This window comes from Larimichthys crocea, chromosome VI, assembly GCF_000972845.2.
Source record: "Larimichthys crocea isolate SSNF chromosome VI, L_crocea_2.0, whole genome shotgun sequence".
Lineage (NCBI taxonomy): Eukaryota > Metazoa > Chordata > Actinopteri > Sciaenidae > Larimichthys > Larimichthys crocea.
In genome coordinates, this window is record NC_040016.1 from 7,729,828 (window position 1) to 7,749,791 (window position 19,964).

General features: G+C 39.5%; 2 protein-coding genes and 1 long non-coding RNA gene across 3 annotated transcripts; 2 read left to right on the top strand and 1 right to left on the bottom strand.

Moving 5' to 3' along the window:
* Positions 1-2,611: 2,611 nt before the first annotated feature.
* LOC109141611 (protein-arginine deiminase type-2-like) lies at positions 2,612-7,151 on the top strand. The gene is made up of 8 exons (XM_027279431.1): positions 2,612-2,708; positions 3,898-3,993; positions 4,192-4,364; positions 5,160-5,308; positions 5,452-5,563; positions 5,993-6,100; positions 6,306-6,396; positions 6,495-7,151. The coding sequence occupies exons 1-8, from the start codon at positions 2,612-2,614 to the stop codon at positions 6,668-6,670; spliced, it is 1,002 nt and encodes a 333-aa protein (XP_027135232.1). The 3' UTR covers positions 6,671-7,151.
* A 964-nt stretch (positions 7,152-8,115) lies between these two features.
* Positions 8,116-10,876, bottom strand: LOC113745826 (uncharacterized). The gene is made up of 2 exons (XR_003462437.1): positions 10,797-10,876; positions 8,116-9,381 (listed from the first exon to the last, which is right to left on the bottom strand). It is a non-coding gene; the product is annotated as an uncharacterized LOC113745826 (long non-coding RNA).
* On the top strand, positions 9,624-19,840 carry LOC104939197 (protein-arginine deiminase type-2). The gene is made up of 16 exons (XM_027278989.1): positions 9,624-11,007; positions 12,584-12,755; positions 13,183-13,252; positions 13,457-13,518; positions 13,935-14,052; positions 14,456-14,587; positions 14,771-14,973; positions 15,376-15,479; positions 15,623-15,734; positions 16,164-16,271; positions 17,444-17,595; positions 17,736-17,883; positions 18,056-18,149; positions 18,258-18,337; positions 19,284-19,430; positions 19,567-19,840. Exons 1-16 carry the CDS (start codon positions 10,916-10,918, stop codon positions 19,798-19,800), a joined length of 2,028 nt encoding a protein of 675 aa, XP_027134790.1. The 5' UTR covers positions 9,624-10,915; the 3' UTR covers positions 19,801-19,840.
* Positions 19,841-19,964: the final 124 nt, after the last annotated feature.

Genomic DNA, 19,964 nt, shown 5'->3' on the forward strand with positions numbered 1-19,964 from the left:
AGAAAGTCCAACTGACTATTACAAAACATAATTATTCCAGGTGACTTTGTATGATTTGCTTGCATGTTTCCATTACACCCAGTGACTGTTTGATTTCCAATTAAGCCTTCTGTGGGTATTGTTATGCACTGATCACATATAAGAACGTATGTACAAAATGCGTTTGGTGAATAACATAAAATACATCTGACAAAGCTGTGTTGATCAGAAGCATTATGTAATTCTGGTGTTGTCCGAAAGAGCATAACATTTAATTGTGGAAGCCAAAATTGCTGCTTGCTTGACAGACAGACACTGTGACTGATCCTCCTCCCTTCTATCACTTTATCTCTGTATTGGCTGAATGATAACTAGTTTGCCAGTAAATTGCAGTTAATTGCAGTTTCCCTTCAATTCTCAATATCTTGGTCTGTGTTGGGTGAATACCTGTGTGTCAGGAAAGGAAAGTATTGTCTGTCAAATAAGAAAAGGATCAGTCATATTAATATCCGGAAGTAATATTAACTTAATATCACACACAAAATAATTAAAAACATTTTACTAGATAACTACAAGATAAATATAATAAAATGATTGTGACTCATGTGGCCATTGTGGGAATCAAATACTCTGAACACAGATCTGAAACAGAGCTGCTGCATAATTACTATAACATGCTGTTCTCTAACAAAGTGATTAACCACACAAATCACAACAAGTGTCTGATCCATGAAATGACCACTAAATATTCTGGTTCAATTCAGTTTGTATTCAAACAGTCCTCTTCATCGTGCTGTTCATATTTTGACATCATGAGACCAAGACGACACCTAACACGGGATGTTGCCACTGAGCTTACAATGTCACAGAATGTCATCAGCAGGTTGCAATAAGTCGACTTGTGAACAGCATGATTGTAGTTTTTTGTTTCAATAAATTGTTTGAGATTAAGAAATTACCATCGCATGCTTCTACTTAAATGCCCTACTGTCATGATATAATGTCATTGTAGCATGAACTTTTTACATTTTCCATTGTTGCTGATGTAGGATTGATAAAGACATAGAACCTGTTAATATAACACCAAAATCATTTTTTAGACCGCATCAGGGACAATATCCTTTGAAGCCTGAAGCAGAAGCAGGATCATCCAAGATCTGTTAAAAGCTGGATTCTTTTGATCTCACTCAATCCGTTAATGCACCAACACATGAGCATGGGCACACTCTTGACCCTGTCATTTCTTATGGGCTTTCAGTTTCCCTCAGAGAAATAGTCGACACTGCTATCTCGGATCACCTCCCTGTTGTTTTCAACTTTGCTGTCCCCCCACCTGCCAATCACCCAATTTCCACAGCTTGCAGACGCCAAATCTTTACTCCATCAACGGCTGGGGAGTTTGCTGCTGCCTTCAGGAACTCTCAGCTGCTTGATGACTGTTGGCTCGTTCCTCCCCTTTTTCCAGATAGCCTACGCTACACTTTCCATTCAACATGTTCTGGGATTCTTGACTCTGTTGCCCCTTTTCGGAAAAAAACTACCAAAACCAAGTCTGATGATCCCTGGTTGAATGACTACTCCAGTCTGCTCAGACAACAATGCAGACAGGCTGAACGGCGGTGGAAAAAGGATAAACTGCAAGTATCCCTGGGCTGGTTAAGGGACAGTTTGGCTGCCTACCAGAGAGCTCTAAAGGAAGCGAGGTCCAAATATTTGTCCTCCATCATAGCTAACAGCTCTCATCATCCAAGACTGCTATTCAATACTATTGATTCTGTCGTTAATCCATGCCCAACTGTCCCGTCCGATGCCTTCACTGCAACCTGCGAAGAGTTTGTGTCTTTTTTCACTGATAAAGTGGCATCTGTCAGGCAGAATATCTGTAATATGAATATGCCCCTTGCTCTTGCCTCTGTGCTTCTCCGGCACAGACTGCTGTTTTTGAGGTTTGAGACCATTTCTCTGTCGTCTTTTACTAAGGTGGTTAGTGGCATGAAACCATGAACTGTCCCTTAGATATAATTCCAGACCTCTTGCTGAGGACAAGAGAAATAACATGGGCATAATTTCTTTCTTTGGTAGCAGCATGTAAACTCGTCACACATAAATGGGCAAGACTTTTTTTTTAAGGACCTCAAATTGATTCCATTTATGTTTTATGATTCTTTTTTACACTCTACATCTAAATCTATATCTTTAAGTTTATTTATATTATTTATTCTTAATCCTTCTGGGTGTGACGATGACGATCTTCCTGTAACATGTATTTCATGGTTTGATGAATTACATGTTAACATACATGTTACCTGAACTATTTCAAGTGAATAATCTGTAAGTCACACACCCCTCCTCTTCTTCACTAGTCCAGTGACACACCAACCATTTAGAACTTATCATGCTTAACAGGAAAAAAAGCATTTCTTTGATTAGGCTGTATTTATAGATCATTTTCTGCCTCAGCATGTTTTGATTTCTTTGACTTCATTTCATATTCTCATCTACTTTTTTCTTCCCTTGTAGCAAGATCTTTCAGTGAATATTTTGCTTAAATATATTTTTCCTCGATATCAATCAAATTCATTCATATCTGATTTGTTGAAAACTTGTTAGGGATCCTGGAAATGGGGTCTTGATGGGCATGGAGCCATCCTACTGGTCAATTGTGACTGTCAGTGTACCTACTGGAAGAGACCAGATTTGGAGCAGAGATTCATTCTCTGAGTTGTCAGGTAAATTAGTTCAGCTTCTTGTTCACCAATGAAATCTCTTTTTCACTATCTTCCATCCCCTCTGTAACTTTTTCATAATTGTTATCAGCAATAATGGGCCACTAATATATTGGGCTGGTATATTACATTTACATTACATTTAGTCATTTAGCAGACGCTTTTATCCAAAGCGACTTACAAAAAAGGGAAACAATCATGGTGAAGTGCCACTAGGATATGTTAGTGCAGCAATAAGTACTGTGACAGTACTAGAGGGATAGATTTAGCATGTTTAGTTTTGGTAGTTCTAGCAGAGGAGGTACTCTCTGCAGAACTGGGTCTTCAGAAGTTTTTTAAAGGTAGAGGGGAACGCGCTTGCTCTGGTTGTAATGGGTAGTGCATTCCACCAACAGGGAACATCAGACGAGAAAAGTTTGGATTGCTTTGAGTGAACGGTTGGCAGAGTCAGGCGTCGTTTATTGGAGGAGGCAACTGATGTGATGTAGCATATGCCTGTAAAAGGGCATCCAAGTAGGTGGGTGCAGAACCGTAGACTACTGTGTAGGCGAGCATTAGTGATTGGAATTTAATGTGGGCTGTTTCAAGTAGCCAGTGGAGGTTGATGAGCAGGGGGGTAACATGCCCTTTTGGACTGAGTAGGTGTATAGTAGGAACCCGCAGTTCAGTTTTAGAGAGGTTCAGCTGGAGATGGTGTGCCTTCATCCATGTGGATATATCTGAGAGGCATTCAGAGACCCGTGCAGAGACAGAGGGGTCATCAGGAGGAAATGACAGATAGAGCTGAGTGTCATCTGTATAGCAGTGGTAGGAAAACCCATGTAGGCATATAATCGGGCCCAGGGGTGATGTAAATAGCAAATAGGTGATGAGATATGGATTTTAAATCAGTTTGGTAAAACTACAAACGTGCGAGTAGAAAGGGCATCTTGATAAAGTAAGTAAGTAGTCAAACCAGTAGTCAAAAATAATGTTATTGTTAGTCATGATGTGAGTCTGTCTGCCTTCCAAGAGGTATTATACAGTGGCATGAGTTGTGTAAAAAAGTCAATCAAGAACATCAATGTCATGTATCTGTTACATGTGGATTACAAATATATGGTGCCTGGTTTCAAAAATATATGTTAACAACATTAACTCTTTGTGGATGTACAGATCTGAAGGACATATCTCTCATGGTGCTGTGGACCAGAGGCCCCCACCAAGCTCCCAGAGGGCTACAAGCTCACCATGCACATCTCTCAGGGTGATGGAGAGACTATCAGAGTCTACAGGTTCAAAAAAGGAGGTAATAATAGCTTGTGTGAGTAAAGATGAGGGGTGTGATAATCCCAGATCAGATGATGAAAGATGTATGTAATTCAACTGGCTATTTAAGGCATCTTAGTCATTTCTATTTTTGTTGTTTTTCCAGTAAAGTACCTTAGTATTTAACCTTTTTAATGTTTCATTTCTTAATACATTATGAATCCTGACCATGACACAGAGGGGCTATCTGAATATCAACTGTTCCTACACAGTGCAGCCCTGTCCAATGAAGTACCTTACTCCGGCGGCACAGCAGAGATGAAGTTTTATGTGGAGGGCCTCAAGTTTCTTGACAAAGACTTTGATGGGCTCATCACCATCAACCTCAGTCTGTTAGAGCCCATCTCTAAAGTAAGATCTACAGCCTTTTTTTAACTTTATTTGTCCTACCATTCCTTATGTTGTTCATTCAATCAAAAATACTAATAAGATAGTTTGCCTAAATATCTCAATGCAAGCAAATCTCACTCCAAACAAACCACTGACTTTTAGTCAAACCCCTGTTTCCAAGATCAAGAATGGCATTTCATGATAACTGAACTCGGTACATTTTGTAAATCTCCTTGTAAAATGAATCTATTTACTCAAACAGTTTTTAGGTCAAGTTTAGTTTAGATTTTTCAGTCAATTTACAGACAAAGAAGAGGAATATATCTTAATACTACTCAGCAACGTCTCTGACACCCTGTTGAAACATGAGACTACCTATTTTCATGAACAAAGTCGTGTTCAAAGTGGCACCGTGGATCATGACACCCAACATCCTCCAACCTGGAGAGGTGTTTGTGTGCAGGTAAGGGCAGGCTGATAAATAATAAAGATAGTTCTACCTTCTCTGATGTTGTTTAATCATCTGTTTTTTAAATTGTAAAAAAAGTACCAACAATATAGTGTGACTAAATATATAAATTCAGGGTCTGCTAATATTTTTTTCAGAGCTATCAACTACATCTCATTCAAACAAAGCTAGAAGTTGGACCTTGAGATAAGATTTTTTTTTTTTAGTCAAACCACCATTCCCAAGGTCAACAATGAAAGTTCATGATAACATTTTGTGAAGTGAATCTGTGACTGTTTCCTCAAACAAAGGTTAGATCAGGTTTAGTTTAGAATTTTCTTAGATTGTATTTTTGTTCAGTCATGAAGAGGGCAATATTTAGATACTTAGCAGCCTTTCTTATGTTTCAACAGGGTATCCCAGAGACACCTATTTTCACAGACAAAGTCGTGTTCAGAGTGGCACCATGGATCATGACACCCAACACCCTCCAGCCTATTGAGGTGTTTGTGTGCAGGTAAGGGTAGGCTGATTATTATAAAGATGATAGTGACAAAAGAGGTGTCCACAGTGTTGCAATTCGCCCAATGAATTTGCTCTTGCAAATTGCAAAATATTATCTGGTAAAAATCTTGTCTCTGTCTGTGGTCACATTTTCAGCACATCTGATAACTACAAGTTCCTCAAAGGAATGAGGAACCTTGTTGCACAGAGTGGGTACAAGCTAAAGATTTGCCATGAGTATATGAACAGAGGAGATCGCTGGATGCAGGTAGGAAAAGTTACACTTCCATTTAGATTTCAGCTTTTTGTCATAAGCAATTCTTTTATTCTCATTGACATCAATGCTGTTTGTGCGAGGTCGTTTAGTGCTTTCAGTGGCTGGAGGTTGTGCAAGAAGAAATATTTTTAGAGTCAGCTGAGTAATCTGCAGTTACTGTAACAATGTCATAGGTTTATCATTATCATTATCATTATGAAACTAAATGTAAAGAAAGACTCATGCTTACAAAGTTTTTTTTTTTGTAAAAAGAGGAACAAAAAAAAAAGTGCTTCTTTGAAAAAACTGACAAGCCAGAACAAGTCAAGCTGAAACCAGTTTAATAACACTAAGTGTACATCAAACACATCATGAGAAAGAAGAAAAAGAAGAGTTACATGAAACATTCACAAAGAAACTCATATTACTTCTAATTTTCAGGATGAGCTGGAGTTTGGCTACATTGACTCACCTCATCAACAGTTTTCTGTTGTTCTGGATTCCCCTCGAGATAGAGGACTCGTGGACTTTCCATATCATGTACTATTGGTGAGAGATGAATTAATCACTTTTGTTCCTGCACCTGACAGAAAGGTAAATATATCCTTTTAATAACTTAAACTGCTGAACATAAATATCAAATAGTTTGAAGACAGGAAGCTACTACAGGTTGGTATCGACATGCGTACATTGTAGGTTTGTATGGATAAGAGACAGCCAGTGTTAACTTTGCCTCTTGTGTTTCTGTTCTTAGGACTTCCGGCTGCTGCTGGCCAGCCCAGATGCAGCTTACAAACTATTCGAAGGCTTACAGAAAGATGGACATGGACAAACCAAGTTTGAAGGTAGGTCTGTATGACAATCTTATCTGTATGAAATCTACTGCAATCTACAAATCATCATTTAATTCTCAATGCTCACTTTGTAAAAAAATTCCAAACAGGTGTGAAAGGCCAAGTGGATGAGATACTCAGTGATGGCAGTCTTCTGGCCCAAAATAAATATGCGCAGGTAAGTAGGATTATAATATTAGACTCAAACCCAGTATGGATAAAAAAAGGTTCAATCTGTGAAAATCCAAACAGAAACATTTCGCTTCTTGCTTGGGAAGTAATGTAACACATTGTATGGCCAAAGGTATGTGGGCTTATGTGGATTATCAATGAATATCTCTGAATAACTCAATTCTAACAGTGTGCTCCCACTTTGCTCCCACTGATGTTGATCATTAAGGCCTGGAACACTGTCAGCATCTGAGTTCATCACATAGGTGATATATGTGGGTAAGGTCAGGGTGGCATTAGCATTTACCTTTATTGAAACTAAGAGGCCATTATTCACAATTATAAACCAAACTTTACAGTCAGCATGCATTCATGAATCAACCATTAGAAAGACAGGGTTCATCACCTCAGAAAACATGTTTCCATTGCAACCTGTATTGCATTTCATCATAACATCATTTAGAATTGAGCAAACATGACTAGCTTACTCGAAAGACTGCAGTCACTTAAAGATTGCTTTCATGGCATAGCGAGGAAGAAAGGAGATTTCATCTTTCAAGAGCGACAGCAGCTTCAGTTAGCCTTAAGTTATATATATATTTTTCTTATATATATATAAAGAGAAGATAAACATGCATGCCTATATATATATATAATTATAATTATCATAATAATATAATTATGTAATGAGGCATGCATCGCATAATTACAGGCCCTACATTTTGCAGTTGTATTTTCTGTCATATATATTTCAATCCTTTGTGTATCTGGGCATGTGCTTAAAGAGGGAGCACACCTCAGTACTTTTACGGAGGCTAGAATGAGCTGGGTATTACTTTCACTGGATAATGGAATAGGTGCAAACATTTCAGTAAATTAAGGTGAATTGTTCATGTTATAAAAATTAGGGGGCTCAGATGTTGTAATTCATATAGTGTGTATCCTGTCTTTTGCATGTCTCGTGTACTTCTCTTATTTGGCCTGTGTTTTACTAATGGCTGGCAGGGAGAAATAATTATAAATTGATAGTACAAGAACAGGAGAGACAGGTTAGGGAAGTGTCATTTGGATAAGGAACATCCTGTTCATTACTGAGCAGAAAACCAAAAAAAGGGCGTTATGATATTATCTCTATCAGTGGGGAGGTGTCTGAGACAGCCACTTAAAAAATTGTATAAGAACCAACTGTTACAGCTCCACAGGGAGCCTTTTCTCTGTAAGCTCTTTTGTGTGTTGCACTGTTAAATGCTCCTTCTTGTACAAGAATAATAAATTCAACTTAAACTTACTTTGAATCCAGTCTTCCTTATTAAAGGGTTTTTCTTAAAAAAATCCCATAGCAGTTCATGTTGTACATTGATTGATTTTGAATGTACAGTCATTTATATTGCAGAATTTAATATGTATTTGTTGGGAAAAGCAAATAAAAGAAATCCTGTTTTTTATTGTTAATCTGTCCATTCTCCCTTCCACAGCTCTACTCTGATAGGATAGTTTGAACTGGAGAGAAGGCCTATCAGAGTATATATATGTTAAGAGTGGTTTTGGTTGTTGTTGGGGTTTTTTTCAGTTTTGTGTGTTATGGGAAGAGCATCCCCCTATTTTTCTGTGTTAAAAGACAACCTTCGTTTGATGACTAAATAAAAATTGACCTGCTTTTCTGCACACCTCCTGGCCAGCGTGAAACTTCCCTTCTCTGAAAGTCGCTTTGGATAAAAGCGTCAGCTAAATGACTAAATGTAAAGGAAAGTCCAGTTGGCTGCCATTTAGCATGTACTAATTGTGTTTCCAGGAGTGATTCTGCCGGTTAGACAAAACCAGCTGTGTGATTCCCTGTCGAGGATTGGTCCTTTTTGGAGCCAGGACCGCCTACTTCCTGGTTGCTGTACCCTGGCGTCTGTGTTTGGTGTGGCTGTGATTTGACCAATCGGGAGTCCTCAATCAACCCCAGCTGCATTTTAAATAGTTTTAAATAGTTTTAAATGTGTGTCCGCAGTTCAGGGCAGCTGTGAACCTGTGATCAGATACCAAAATGCGGATGAGTAAGCACTGCAGAGACAGACAAAAGCAGAACTGATTAAAGGCATCAGATATTGTTTATTAAGACCACGGAAGTCTACACAGAGTACCATCCTTATTCCCAACAAATAAGAAACCAGCACATATTATTCTTCACAAGAGGTAACCCTAGATGTAATTCATGTTCAGGTCAAGAGAGGTTGGGCAACTTACTGTTCAAGGTAAATGGCACAATCATAGGGAATATGCAGGGGCTGAGACAGGGCAGGAGACTATATAGACTTAAGGAATTTTTGTTAAAGGCCTCTAGTGTTCAGGATAATAATCCGCTCTACCTTCTGAGCCACAGCTGTCCTGTGAAAGTTAGAGAGGTGGAGATGTTGTCAATACTTATGGTTATGGAGACTACTTGATCTAGAGTAAATCCTAAAGGCACTTTAAAAGCAGCAACTGCAGAGTCTCATCATTCCCCCTCTGCAGCCATGGACCCGGGAACCTGTTGAGTGTCCCAGCGTAGTGCTGAATGCTGTTTTTCACTCATCACCTTCACAGATGCGGATGAGTAAGCACTGCATAGAGAGGCAAGAGCAGAACTGATTAAAAGCATTCCTAATGTGAGGTAACCCTGGATGTACAGTAATTCTTCAGGGCTTCATGTTCAGGTCAAGTGAGGTTGTACAGTACAATCAACTGTTCATGGTCAATGGCACAATCACAGGGATGATTCACTATTGAGAGAGGGGTTGGGCTGCAGAGCTCCTCTGTGGATCTGCTTTTGGTGCAGGCTCTGCTCTTAGGCCATTTCCACTGTCAAAACAAGAAACAACAAACATGACATTCGTGACATCCCCACCCTGAAAGGTAACAACACAATACGAACAAGGATTCTATTGTTTTCACTGTACAATCCTTGGTAACAATGGTAAGTGAGTGATTTGCAAGATCCAAAATAGACTGAATAACTTCGCTACCAAAATTGCTACTTCTATTGATAGATGTTAATCTAAATAATGCAAATTACTGAATATTACACGTGTACAACAACTATTTGTTGTTTTTAAGTAGTCACACCATGGTGGCTAGTGCTTGCTTCTAGTTTTATTGTAGGACTACAGCAATCTTGATCATAGACCACATAAAGACTATTTATCATTATAAACATTTTTTTAATGGGTTTAGCAAGGGTATAGGTCTGCATTTGTTTCAGGATGCTGACTATGATACGCTGACACTCTCTCATTTTACTGTCTTTTGTAGATGAATCATAAGACTCATTTGATTGAAGTAAAGTGCCATAGTATATTACTCTTTAAAGGGAAATTATGAATGGGAAGTGTGTATGGTTTTGATAAAAAAAATTGCTTTTTTATGTGTGTGATGGCGTTTGGGTATAAGGACGGAGCTTATGTCCTGTTTGTCTTTTAGTCTGTTGCACTCTTTGTTAGGCTAATTAGGTATTATTCAAGGAAAACATTGCTGCTAGTTTCTACGCGTTTTATTTTGTATTTTTCTGCGTGCATTTCCTGTCCTGACAGTGAAGCTTGCCTGGGAGAGCCTGGGGACTGAGGGGGATAGCATCGGGCATCAATGACAGAGTTTTTCTCTTGTCTCACATTACAACCTACAAACATAAACATATCGCTCTATTGCTCCGAGGCGAGTCACACCTATTATTGACAAGAGAAAGGTAACCCCAGTATATTAAAGAAAAATACCTGGACACAGAAAATCCGCATAGTTAATGACATTGAAAACTCTTTGGGGGCAAACCCGAACAGGTAAGTTGACACCGCCAGCAAAATGCACACACAGTACCTGTTATTAATATTGATAATCAGTTTCAGGTGAACCAGTCTAGTTTATTTACTTTTATTCTACTGCGTGCACTCATGCCACAGGGGAAAACTACACCCTCTATTCACTGCTGCGTCATATTGACACATTACACTAATGATGATGTGAAAATAAATAAATAAATAAAAAATAAAAAGCAAAGCACACAGCATTGATACGTAGGCTGGAATTAAGTGTTTTGCTTCTGTGACCCCCTTATCTTGAACTAAATACAAAAGACCAAAAGGTAATACAGAGAGGGTGAGTAAACAAAGAGCGAGAAACAAGAGAAAGAAAAGGGAGGGAGATAGGTGACATGAGTGAGGAGGGTGGAAGAGTTGCCAGCTGTCTGACCAATCGGCGCACAAAGAGGTTTAAACCCTCAGTACCTGCAGTCTTTATAATCTCCTGTTGCAGACAGAGTGTCAGTCCAGTCTGCGTCTTCTGCTCGTATTCTGGTAACGTAGGACATTCGCTTTTAGTCCCACACAGCTGAAGAACTGCAAACATGAGTCACTCCCGGACTCTCAGAGTAGATTACGGCAAGACTGCAAGCGTTGTATACGTGGTCGGCACGGAGCTGAATGTCAACCTGAGCAGGTAGGGTCTTGTTGCTACCTAGACCACGCACATTCCTATAATAACACATCCATCTGGACTGTAGATTATATTGTTGCAGGTTAACTAAGATATATTCTATTATGTTGTATTTGGTTACCACAAAGAAAAAAAAAATCTATTGATTACTTATAATCCTATTTTCTTATGAAACGTTTTGAGTTGCCAGTTTATTAGGCACACCCATGTGCAATGCAACAGTCCTGCAAAAAAAAATCTTACCTTCATGAAGTTTATAATGTTGACTTTTTGTTGAAACTGTATCAGGGAGATGATTCAGCTTTATCGTCATTTGGACAATGTACTTAGAGCAAATAAATGGTCAGCTGAGTGTATAAGAATTCCATTGTTCACCCACATCACCACAGCTGTGGGAGGGGTGTCATTTGAATGCAGATCCTGGTGATGGCATCCCAGATGGTATTTTGTTCTCTACAGTGGAGAGAATCAACAGCTCTCTGTTGTTGCAGTCCAACAGAACAGACTTTGTTATCCAAAAAGAAATGTAGGCTGTATATTTTCTGCCAGATACCAGCCTACACAACACAACAGAGCAAGACTAGATTACCAATGGCAAAGTGGGACACTGGGGCGCAGCCTGGGCCTGTGCCAGTTTTTTGGAAAAAGTGGATATTTTCTTAAGATAAAAGGAGTCTCACTCTACAGGCCTAGTCATGCAATGGGTTGTTTCCTGTTATTAAGATTATATAAAGTCATTCTTAAAGCGATACTCACAACTAAAAGAGTGAATGAGTTACTGGTAGCTGTAATCATTCCTCCTGTCTATTCATGCACTTATTTTGGAAGATACTTACTTGGTTTGACAACCTCAGCCTGCTGGTGCTTTGTGAATGATTTTTGTCACTTACATTGGAGTCACATTAGGTCTCTCTTTACTAGGCTTTAAAAAGCATTGGCCAGTATATCCTTGAATGCTCCTTTAGGTTCAGTTGACCGCATGGTACCTACTTATAATCAACTATGTGGTAATGGCATCACCACAAAATAGCTGACACATGGAAAACCTGAGACCAAGTGGTAGTATAGTGTGAGACTATCAGGTATCTTGACCCTTCATCTGGTCTAACAAACATGTTCTAACCTGTGACTCATACCACCAAATACTTTTAGAGAAACAAGGTAGCATAGTGGCCTCTCTTTTCTTGTCAACTCAAACAGGCTCTGCAAATGGGGTGGTGGAAACGTTGATGTTTACTGCCACTTGTAACATCTTCTGCAGTTTCCGTCTGCAATGTAATGTCACTTTTCATCACAGCATCCTAACTGGTTATTTAAATAAAGCCAACAGTATGTGTGTAAACAACTTTTATTTCTTCTAAGCAATGAAGAAAACAGACTAACTTTATCATGACTACAGCTGCCACTTTGGTTCACCACCTGTCAGTGAAATTTGAGCTTGCACCATGCCTGCATGCACCAACAATTTTCATCACTCACTGTATATATAAATAAATATGTCCTTTCACATGTACTGTATGCTGTTTTGTGTAAACACGCCCTAACCTTGATCAAAATGTGCTGTTTCTATTGTGCTCAGGAGTGCCCCTCCGAACTCCGAGTTCTTCTCTGTGAAGGGCTCCCCCAATGTTCATTACAGTATCAGCCCGCCATGCCCAGAGACGTGCCACCTCTCTCCCACGCCTCTCACCGGAAATTCAGTACTGCTCATCAGCATGAGCTCTGCCAGTCAATATGAAAATGATAGCAAGGTAAAGTAGGACAGAGGTGCATGACCTGATGTCACAAAGCAGTCTTGATTTCAATATGTTCTGTGGTATGAGACATGAAGAGCTCCAGGACATGAGCCGTTTGAAATGAGAAAATGTGTTAAAGCCTGAAACCAAAGCCATTAATCAAAAATGTTTGACTTCTAAACTGAGATGTCTGCAGGCATTGGAGGAGTTTTATGATTTAGTGTCTGACAAGAAATCTATCAAAGTCAAACTCCTCATAGCATTTGTACCTTTTAATTCTTTCAATTTAATGATTTATCACTTTTCATTTAACTAGAAGAGCTTTTTGCTTTGCAGTGTACAGAGAAAGTGCACTTTTCATTCAGGATAATTTAATATCTCACAAATGTCATCTTGCATATCATCTTATATATTTAAATAACTTCTACCTTTGTTTTGTAAGTTGTCTCTCTGGTACTATGACGAGAATAAAGAGAAGTTAGGGCATGCACTCCTGCACCTGACAGCTGTTGGTAAGTTTAAGCTTAAGAAACACAACATGACTATGAGTTTTTCTTTTGCCAGCCTTTTCTGAACATTAATGCTGTGTTTAAGTGCACATCAAAATCCAAACATGACTCACATGTTCAGTGGAACACTGTGATATGAACCACTATCTGGAGTATTTTGACCATGCAAAGGCATTTTGTGATAAACAATACATGTCTGTCACGCAGAGATCTCTCTGGACGTGGATGCTGACAGGGATGGTGTTGTGGAGAAGAACAACCCTAATAAGGTGAGCTCAGATGTGTCACTGCAAACTAATGACACTAATAAAAGAGATATTGAATTCAGATATTGTATTCATGGAATAAACTCAATGTTGCATGTTTAATTATTGAATGTGTCCCTAAACTTCCCATTTAGAACATATGCACGACACAAAAAGCATTTCTGCCTGTAAGACAGATCAGGCTGTCTATAGACCATTTTCTGCCTTAACAGGTTGTTGAACTTTTGACTTCTTTTCACTTTCTCATCTTTTATCATCATACACCTCTCTGTGTATCTTGCTTAAATACATTTTGTCTCTTTATTGTACATCATCTACTTCTGTTTTAACAGTTTGATGTGTGCAAGGAAAGGCGCTGAAGTCAAAGTCCAAACAGCAATCAAATTCATTCATGTCTGGTTTGCTTAAAAACTTGTTAGGGATCCTGGAAATGGGGTCCTGATGGTCATGGAGCCATCCTACTGGTGAACTGTGACACAGAGCGGACTTACTGGAAGAAACCCGACACTGAGCAGAACTTCATCTCGAAATCGTCAGGTAAAATAGGGCTTCTTGTTCACCAATGAATCCTCTATTTCACTCTATTTTTTTACTCTATGCCATTAACTTTTCCATACTTGTTATCAGTATTAATAGGTCACTTGTATTTGTTTTTTCAAAGTCAGGAGATCAAAGTGCTGATATGTCAAATCGGTTTGGTAAAACTACAAATACATGGGTGGAGAGGGTGTCTTGATGAAGTAGGCCTCTAAAATTTCCAGTCAAATGAGTAGAGCTGAAACTGGATGTTGATGTAGAGCATGAGTTGAGTGAAGAAGTATTAAAAAAGTCACTCAAGAACATTGATGCCATGTATTTGTTACATTTGCATTTTAAATCTATGGTGCCTGGTTTCAACATTCATATGTTGTTACAACATCAACTCTTCGTGGATGTACAGATTTGAAGGACATGTCTCACATGGTGCTGCGGACCAGAGGCCCTGCCAAGCTCCCAGAGGGCTACAAGCTCACCATGCACATCTCTCAGGGTGACGCAGAGAGGATCAGAGTCTACAGATTTGAAAAAGAAGGTAATAATAGTCTTTATGAGAAAAGATTAGGGGTGTGAAAGCCCCAGATCAGATGATGGACAACATGCATGCAATTCAGCAGGCTATTAAAGGCCCTGTGTGTTATCTTTAAACCTTTTTTAAAAAAAATTCCAATACAGTACCTCGGTATTGAACTTTATTTTGGTTCCTTTCTTACTACAGAAAAGAAAAACTTAATTAAATACTTGTTAAGTACAATGGAAGACTATGCACTGTTCCTAAATGCGGAAGTCTTGTCCAATGACGTGCCTTACCTCGGCGGCGCAGCAGAGATGAGCTTTTATGTGGAGGGCCTTAGGTTTCCTGACAACGACTTCAATGGACTCATCAGCATCAACCTCAGTCTGTTGGAGCCCATCACTGCAGTAAAATCTACATTTTAAAACTTATTTTCATGTCCTACCTTCTCTGATGTTGTTTAATCATCTGTTTTTTAAATTGTAAAAAAAGTACCAACAATATAGTTTGACTAAATATATAAATTCAGGGTCTGCTAATATTTTTTTCAGAGCTATCAACTACATCTCATTCAAACAAAGCTAGAAGTTGGACCTTGAGATAAGATTTTTTTTTTTTAGTCAAACCACCATTCCCAAGGTCAACAATGAAAGTTCATGATAACATTTTGTGAAGTGAATCTGTGACTGTTTCCTCAAACAAAGGTTAGATCAGGTTTAGTTTAGAATTTTCTTAGATTGTATTTTTGTTCAGTCATGAAGAGGGCAATATTTAGATACTACTTAGCAGCCTTTCTTATGTTTCAACAGGGTATCCCAGAGACACCTATTTTCACAGACAAAGTCGTGTTCAGAGTGGCACCATGGATCATGACACCCAACACCCTCCAGCCTATTGAGGTGTTTGTGTGCAGGTAAGGGTAGGCTGATTATTATAAAGATGATAGTGACAAAAGAGGTGTCCACAGTGTTGCAATTCGCCCAATGAATTTGCTCTTGCAAATTGCAAAATATTATCTGGTAAAAATCTTGTCTCTGTCTGTGGTCACATTTTCAGCACATCTGATAACTACAAGTTCCTCAAAGGAATGAGGAACCTTGTTGCACAGAGTGGGTACAAGCTAAAGATTTGCCATGAGTATATGAACAGAGGAGATCGCTGGATGCAGGTAGGAAAAGTTACACTTCCATTTAGATTTCAGCTTTTTGTCATAAGCAATTCTTTTATTCTCATTGACATCAATGCTGTTTGTGCGAGGTCGTTTAGTGCTTTCAGTGGCTGGAGGTTGTGCAAGAAAAAATATTTTTAGAGTCAGCTGAGTAATCTGCAGTTACTGTAACAATGTCATAGGTTTATCATTATCATTATCATTATGAAACTAAATGTAAAGAAAGACTCATGCTTACAAAGTTTTTTTTTTTGTAAAAAGAGGAACAACAAAAAAAGTCCTTCTTTGAAAAAACTGACAAGCCAGAACAAGTCAAGCTGAAACCAGTTTAATAACACTAAGTGTACATCAAACACATCATGAGAAAGAAGAAAAAGAAGAGTTACATGAAACATTCACAAAGAAACTCATATTACTTCTAATTTTCAGGATGAGCTGGAGTTTGGCTACATTGACTCACCTCATCAACGCTTTCCTGTTGTTCTGGATTCTCCTCGAGATAGAGGACTCGATGACTTCCCATATAATGTACTATTGGTGAGAGACCAACCCAAATTTCCAGTTTTTCATGACACAAAATGCTTTTGGGGAAATGGAAAAGTTCTGATAGTGTGATAGTTGAGTTATATCTTAAACTCAAGAATGTGTTTTACTTATTGTCACTTTACTTGGATATTTGACTTCCTCTTAAAAAAAAAAGACACATAAAAGGTTTCACATTAATCTGCTGAAGGTTTCTTTGCGCTCACCTTAAATCCAAGTGTAGCCTAGGTTCCAAAAAAAAAGCCCCCACATTTGCGTGCCCAGGGCTGGAGTCCTTCTCGTCAGAAGATAGGTCATCTGGACATTGGAGCCAGGAAGGGTGATGTGATCTGTCTGTTCTGGAGGTTGAAGTGGACCTTGCCAGTTGATCCAGATGTCGCCGGTGGAAGTCCTGGATTCCTTTAAGGATGTGCCAAGCAGGGACCCATGACCTAGCTTTCTTCTGGGCTGTATTCCTCCCAGTCAGTGAAGTACTGCAGGCCCCTCCCTTGGCGATAGAACTGCAGCAGGTGATGAACAGAGTAGGCGGCACCCCCACCGATACAGTGTGGTGGTGGTGGTGGAGCTGCAAGCACCAATGGACTTTCCTAGTTGAGCGTCACCTTGGAGATGTGAAATATAGGGCAAATCCTCATAGGTAGCTTTAATCTCACTGCTGCTTGATTCAGAGGGGCCAATGAATCTGGGCACCATTTATTTATTTTTTATTCCAATTGAAGAGGAATGTTTTGTTTGGACAGTCATACTTTTTGGCCGACCTGGTGAGTGGGAGCTGGGTTGCTACACCAGTTTATAGTGGTAGAGTAGCAGTCAGCAGCACGTAGCTTGGAATCCTTTTCCAGCATGGTCTGGTAGAGGCAGAGTTCAGTCAGGCGCCTCTAGTGACCCATGGGAACACCCCAACTGCTGATTGCTCAGCTGACGTAGCTGGCCTGGCTAAAACAGCAGCTATCCAAGGATGGCCCAAGGCATGATGTCCGAGGACCCCCTGAAGTCTCTTCCTTCTCCAAGCCTGGATTTTATGGTTGACCTGGTTTCCTAGCCCAAAAAACTCTTTGGCGGGTAGTTCATAAGAAATAAACTTGTCCTTGACATAATAGGCTTATCCATAAAGAAAAGTATTGCACACGTTTAGATGGGATTTATGACCATTTTCATGTCTGCAGGGCCCTGACTTTGGCTATGTGACAAGGGTGGCTGAGAGAAAAGATGTGAGCAGTCTGGATTCATTCGGTAATCTGGAGGTTAGTCCTCCTGTCACTGTGAATGGAAGAAACTACCCACTGGGCAGAATCCTCATTGGTGTGGCCTTTCCTACGTAAGTTTGCAACACAATGCCTGACTTATGAAAAACATTATTTATGTATTTGCAGCTCTTTATATGATTAATACATTCAGGTCATTGTTGCTCTGTAAACAGATGATTTATAAACTTAGTTGCATGTCTGTCTATTTAAGGGCAACTAAAGGACGGAACATGACCAAAGTAGTTCAGGACTTCTTGTGGGCTCAGAAAGTTCAGGAGCCCGTTGCCTTATTTTCTGACTGGCTCCTTGTCGGCCACATTGATGAATTCATGACTTTTGTTCCTGCACCTGACAGAAAGGTAAATATATCATTTTAATAACTTAAACTACTAAACTGAAATATCAAATCGTTTGAAGACAGGAAGCCACTACTTGTTACAGGTTGGCATCAACATGTTGTTACATGCATCTTTGTTTTGTATGGATAGAGACAGCCAGTGTTAACTTTGCCTGTTGTGTTTCTGTTCTCAGGGCTTCCGGCTGCTACTGGCCAGCCCAGACGCAGCTTACAAACTATTCAAAGGCTTACAGAAAGATGGACATGGACAAGCCAAAATGTTTGATGGTAGGCCTGTGTGACAATCTTATCTGTACAAAATCTACTATAACCTACAAAGTTATTATATACATTTAATATTATATCCCATATAATAACACTCACACTTCCAAAAAGGTCTGAAAAATGAAGAGCAAATTACAGTGGATGAGATACTCAGCGATGACAATCTCCAAGCTCAAAATAACTACGTGCAGGTAGGTGGGATTGTAAAATTAGACTCAAACCCAGAGAGGATAATGGAAAACTCATTCACACTGTATGGCTAAAAATATGTGGACAACATATTATTATTGAATATCTCATTCCTATATACTGTTACTATTGGTGCTAATATGCTGTTACAGCAGCCTTCACTATAAGAAGGCTTTCCACAGGATTTCAGAACCTGGATGCAGAAATTTGCTCCGGGTTTAGCCACAAGAGCATTCATGAGCACAGGCACTGATCTTGGTTGATGAGGCCAGGAACACTGTCAGTGTTTGAGTGCATCCCATAGGTGTTAGATGTGAGTAAGGTTGGGGTAATGTAGCATTAACATTTCCAGCTGTCAGCACCATGCAGTAATGATTCATTGACAAGGACATTATTCATCACCTCAGACAACATGTTTCCACTGCAAGCTGTTTTTGCTCCTAGATGTTGATGATGATGCATTCCATCATAATAGCACTGAATGAAAACACAGAATTGACTGGGGCAAATTTAGCAGGCAAGACATTTGTCAAAACGGGCTTAGAGGAGAGACTGCAGCCATGTTGAAAGTTTTTTTTAGCCCTTTTGTGACCAGCCAACAGGGATTGCTTTCTTGGATGGATGATTTTATGTGTGTCTGAGGCAACTGAACCTACTAATTAGCAGGAATGTCCACATACTTTTCGCCGCAGAGTGCACTGTTTGTAACAAAAGTAACCCAAATAAAGATTATCTGTACTGTTACGTGACACAGTAGTGCATTGTATTTTTTATTGTTTGTTTTTGTTGCTTGTTTTGTGTCAGTCACTTTGTAAGGTTAGTTTTGAGAACTGCTATATTAATAAGAGACATGGTTACAGGATGTAATGAGTAAATAAGTTTTAAATCTTGTGTGTTGTAACAGTATGTGCAGTAGTTGATGTATTATTTGTTTGTTTACCTTCCCAGAGCTGCATCGACTGGAACAGGGATGTACTGAAGAAAGAGCTGGGCCTGGATGATGAGGACATCATCGACGTGCCAGTCCTCTTCAACTTAGTGGCAGAAGGGGAAGATGTGGAGGAATACAGAGCATTGGCGTATTATCCTGACATGGTGTGTTTAGACATACTTAGCTGGTCCATTTTTCCAGTGGTTGACAATAAAGCACTCAACAGTTATAAATATGATGTACGTAAATCAAAGAGTTGGCACCACTGTGAGTCCCATGATCTGTCACATCTGTTTATAGGTGAACATGATTGTCTTGGGGAAAAACCTCGGCATCCCGAAGCCCTTTGGCCCCAAGGTGAATGGACGCTGTGTCCTGGAGGCTGAGATGTGCTCGCTGTTGGAGGGCCTGGGCCTCAGCTGCACATTCATCGATGACTTTGCCTCCTACCACAAACAGCTGGGAGAGGTGCACTGTGGCTCCAACGTCCGCAGGGAAGTGTTTGACTTCAAATGGTGGAACCTGGAGATGTGAACGAAAATTCAACAGTGAATGGAGATGGCATAGAGAGGAAGGAAGACGACTTGATCTTTAAACAAAACAACAGAAGCTTCAGTTAGCTTCAAGTTGGAAGTAATATCTTACTTGTCAGAGCCTTACATTATCTCCATGTCTTAAAATCACGAAATGCTTAATTT

What these genes read in the sequence shown, in the direction of transcription:
- LOC109141611 (XM_027279431.1), top strand. Translation starts at nt 2,612, where the DNA reads ATGGGCATGGAGCCATCCTACTGGTCAATTGTGACTGTCAGTGTACCT. An exon ending in TTCATTCTCTGAGTTGTCAG is followed by an intron (nt 2,709 to 3,897) that starts GTAAATTAGTTC and finishes GCTGTGGACCAG; the next exon opens with AGGCCCCCACCAAGCTCCCA. An exon ending in ATTGAGGTGTTTGTGTGCAG is followed by an intron (nt 5,309 to 5,451) that starts GTAAGGGTAGGC and finishes TCACATTTTCAG; the next exon opens with CACATCTGATAACTACAAGT.
- LOC104939197 (XM_027278989.1), top strand. Translation starts at nt 10,916, where the DNA reads ATGAGTCACTCCCGGACTCTCAGAGTAGATTACGGCAAGACTGCAAGC. An exon ending in GAGGAGATCGCTGGATGCAG is followed by an intron (nt 15,735 to 16,163) that starts GTAGGAAAAGTT and finishes TCTAATTTTCAG; the next exon opens with GATGAGCTGGAGTTTGGCTA. An exon ending in ATTGGTGTGGCCTTTCCTAC is followed by an intron (nt 17,596 to 17,735) that starts GTAAGTTTGCAA and finishes TGTCTATTTAAG; the next exon opens with GGCAACTAAAGGACGGAACA.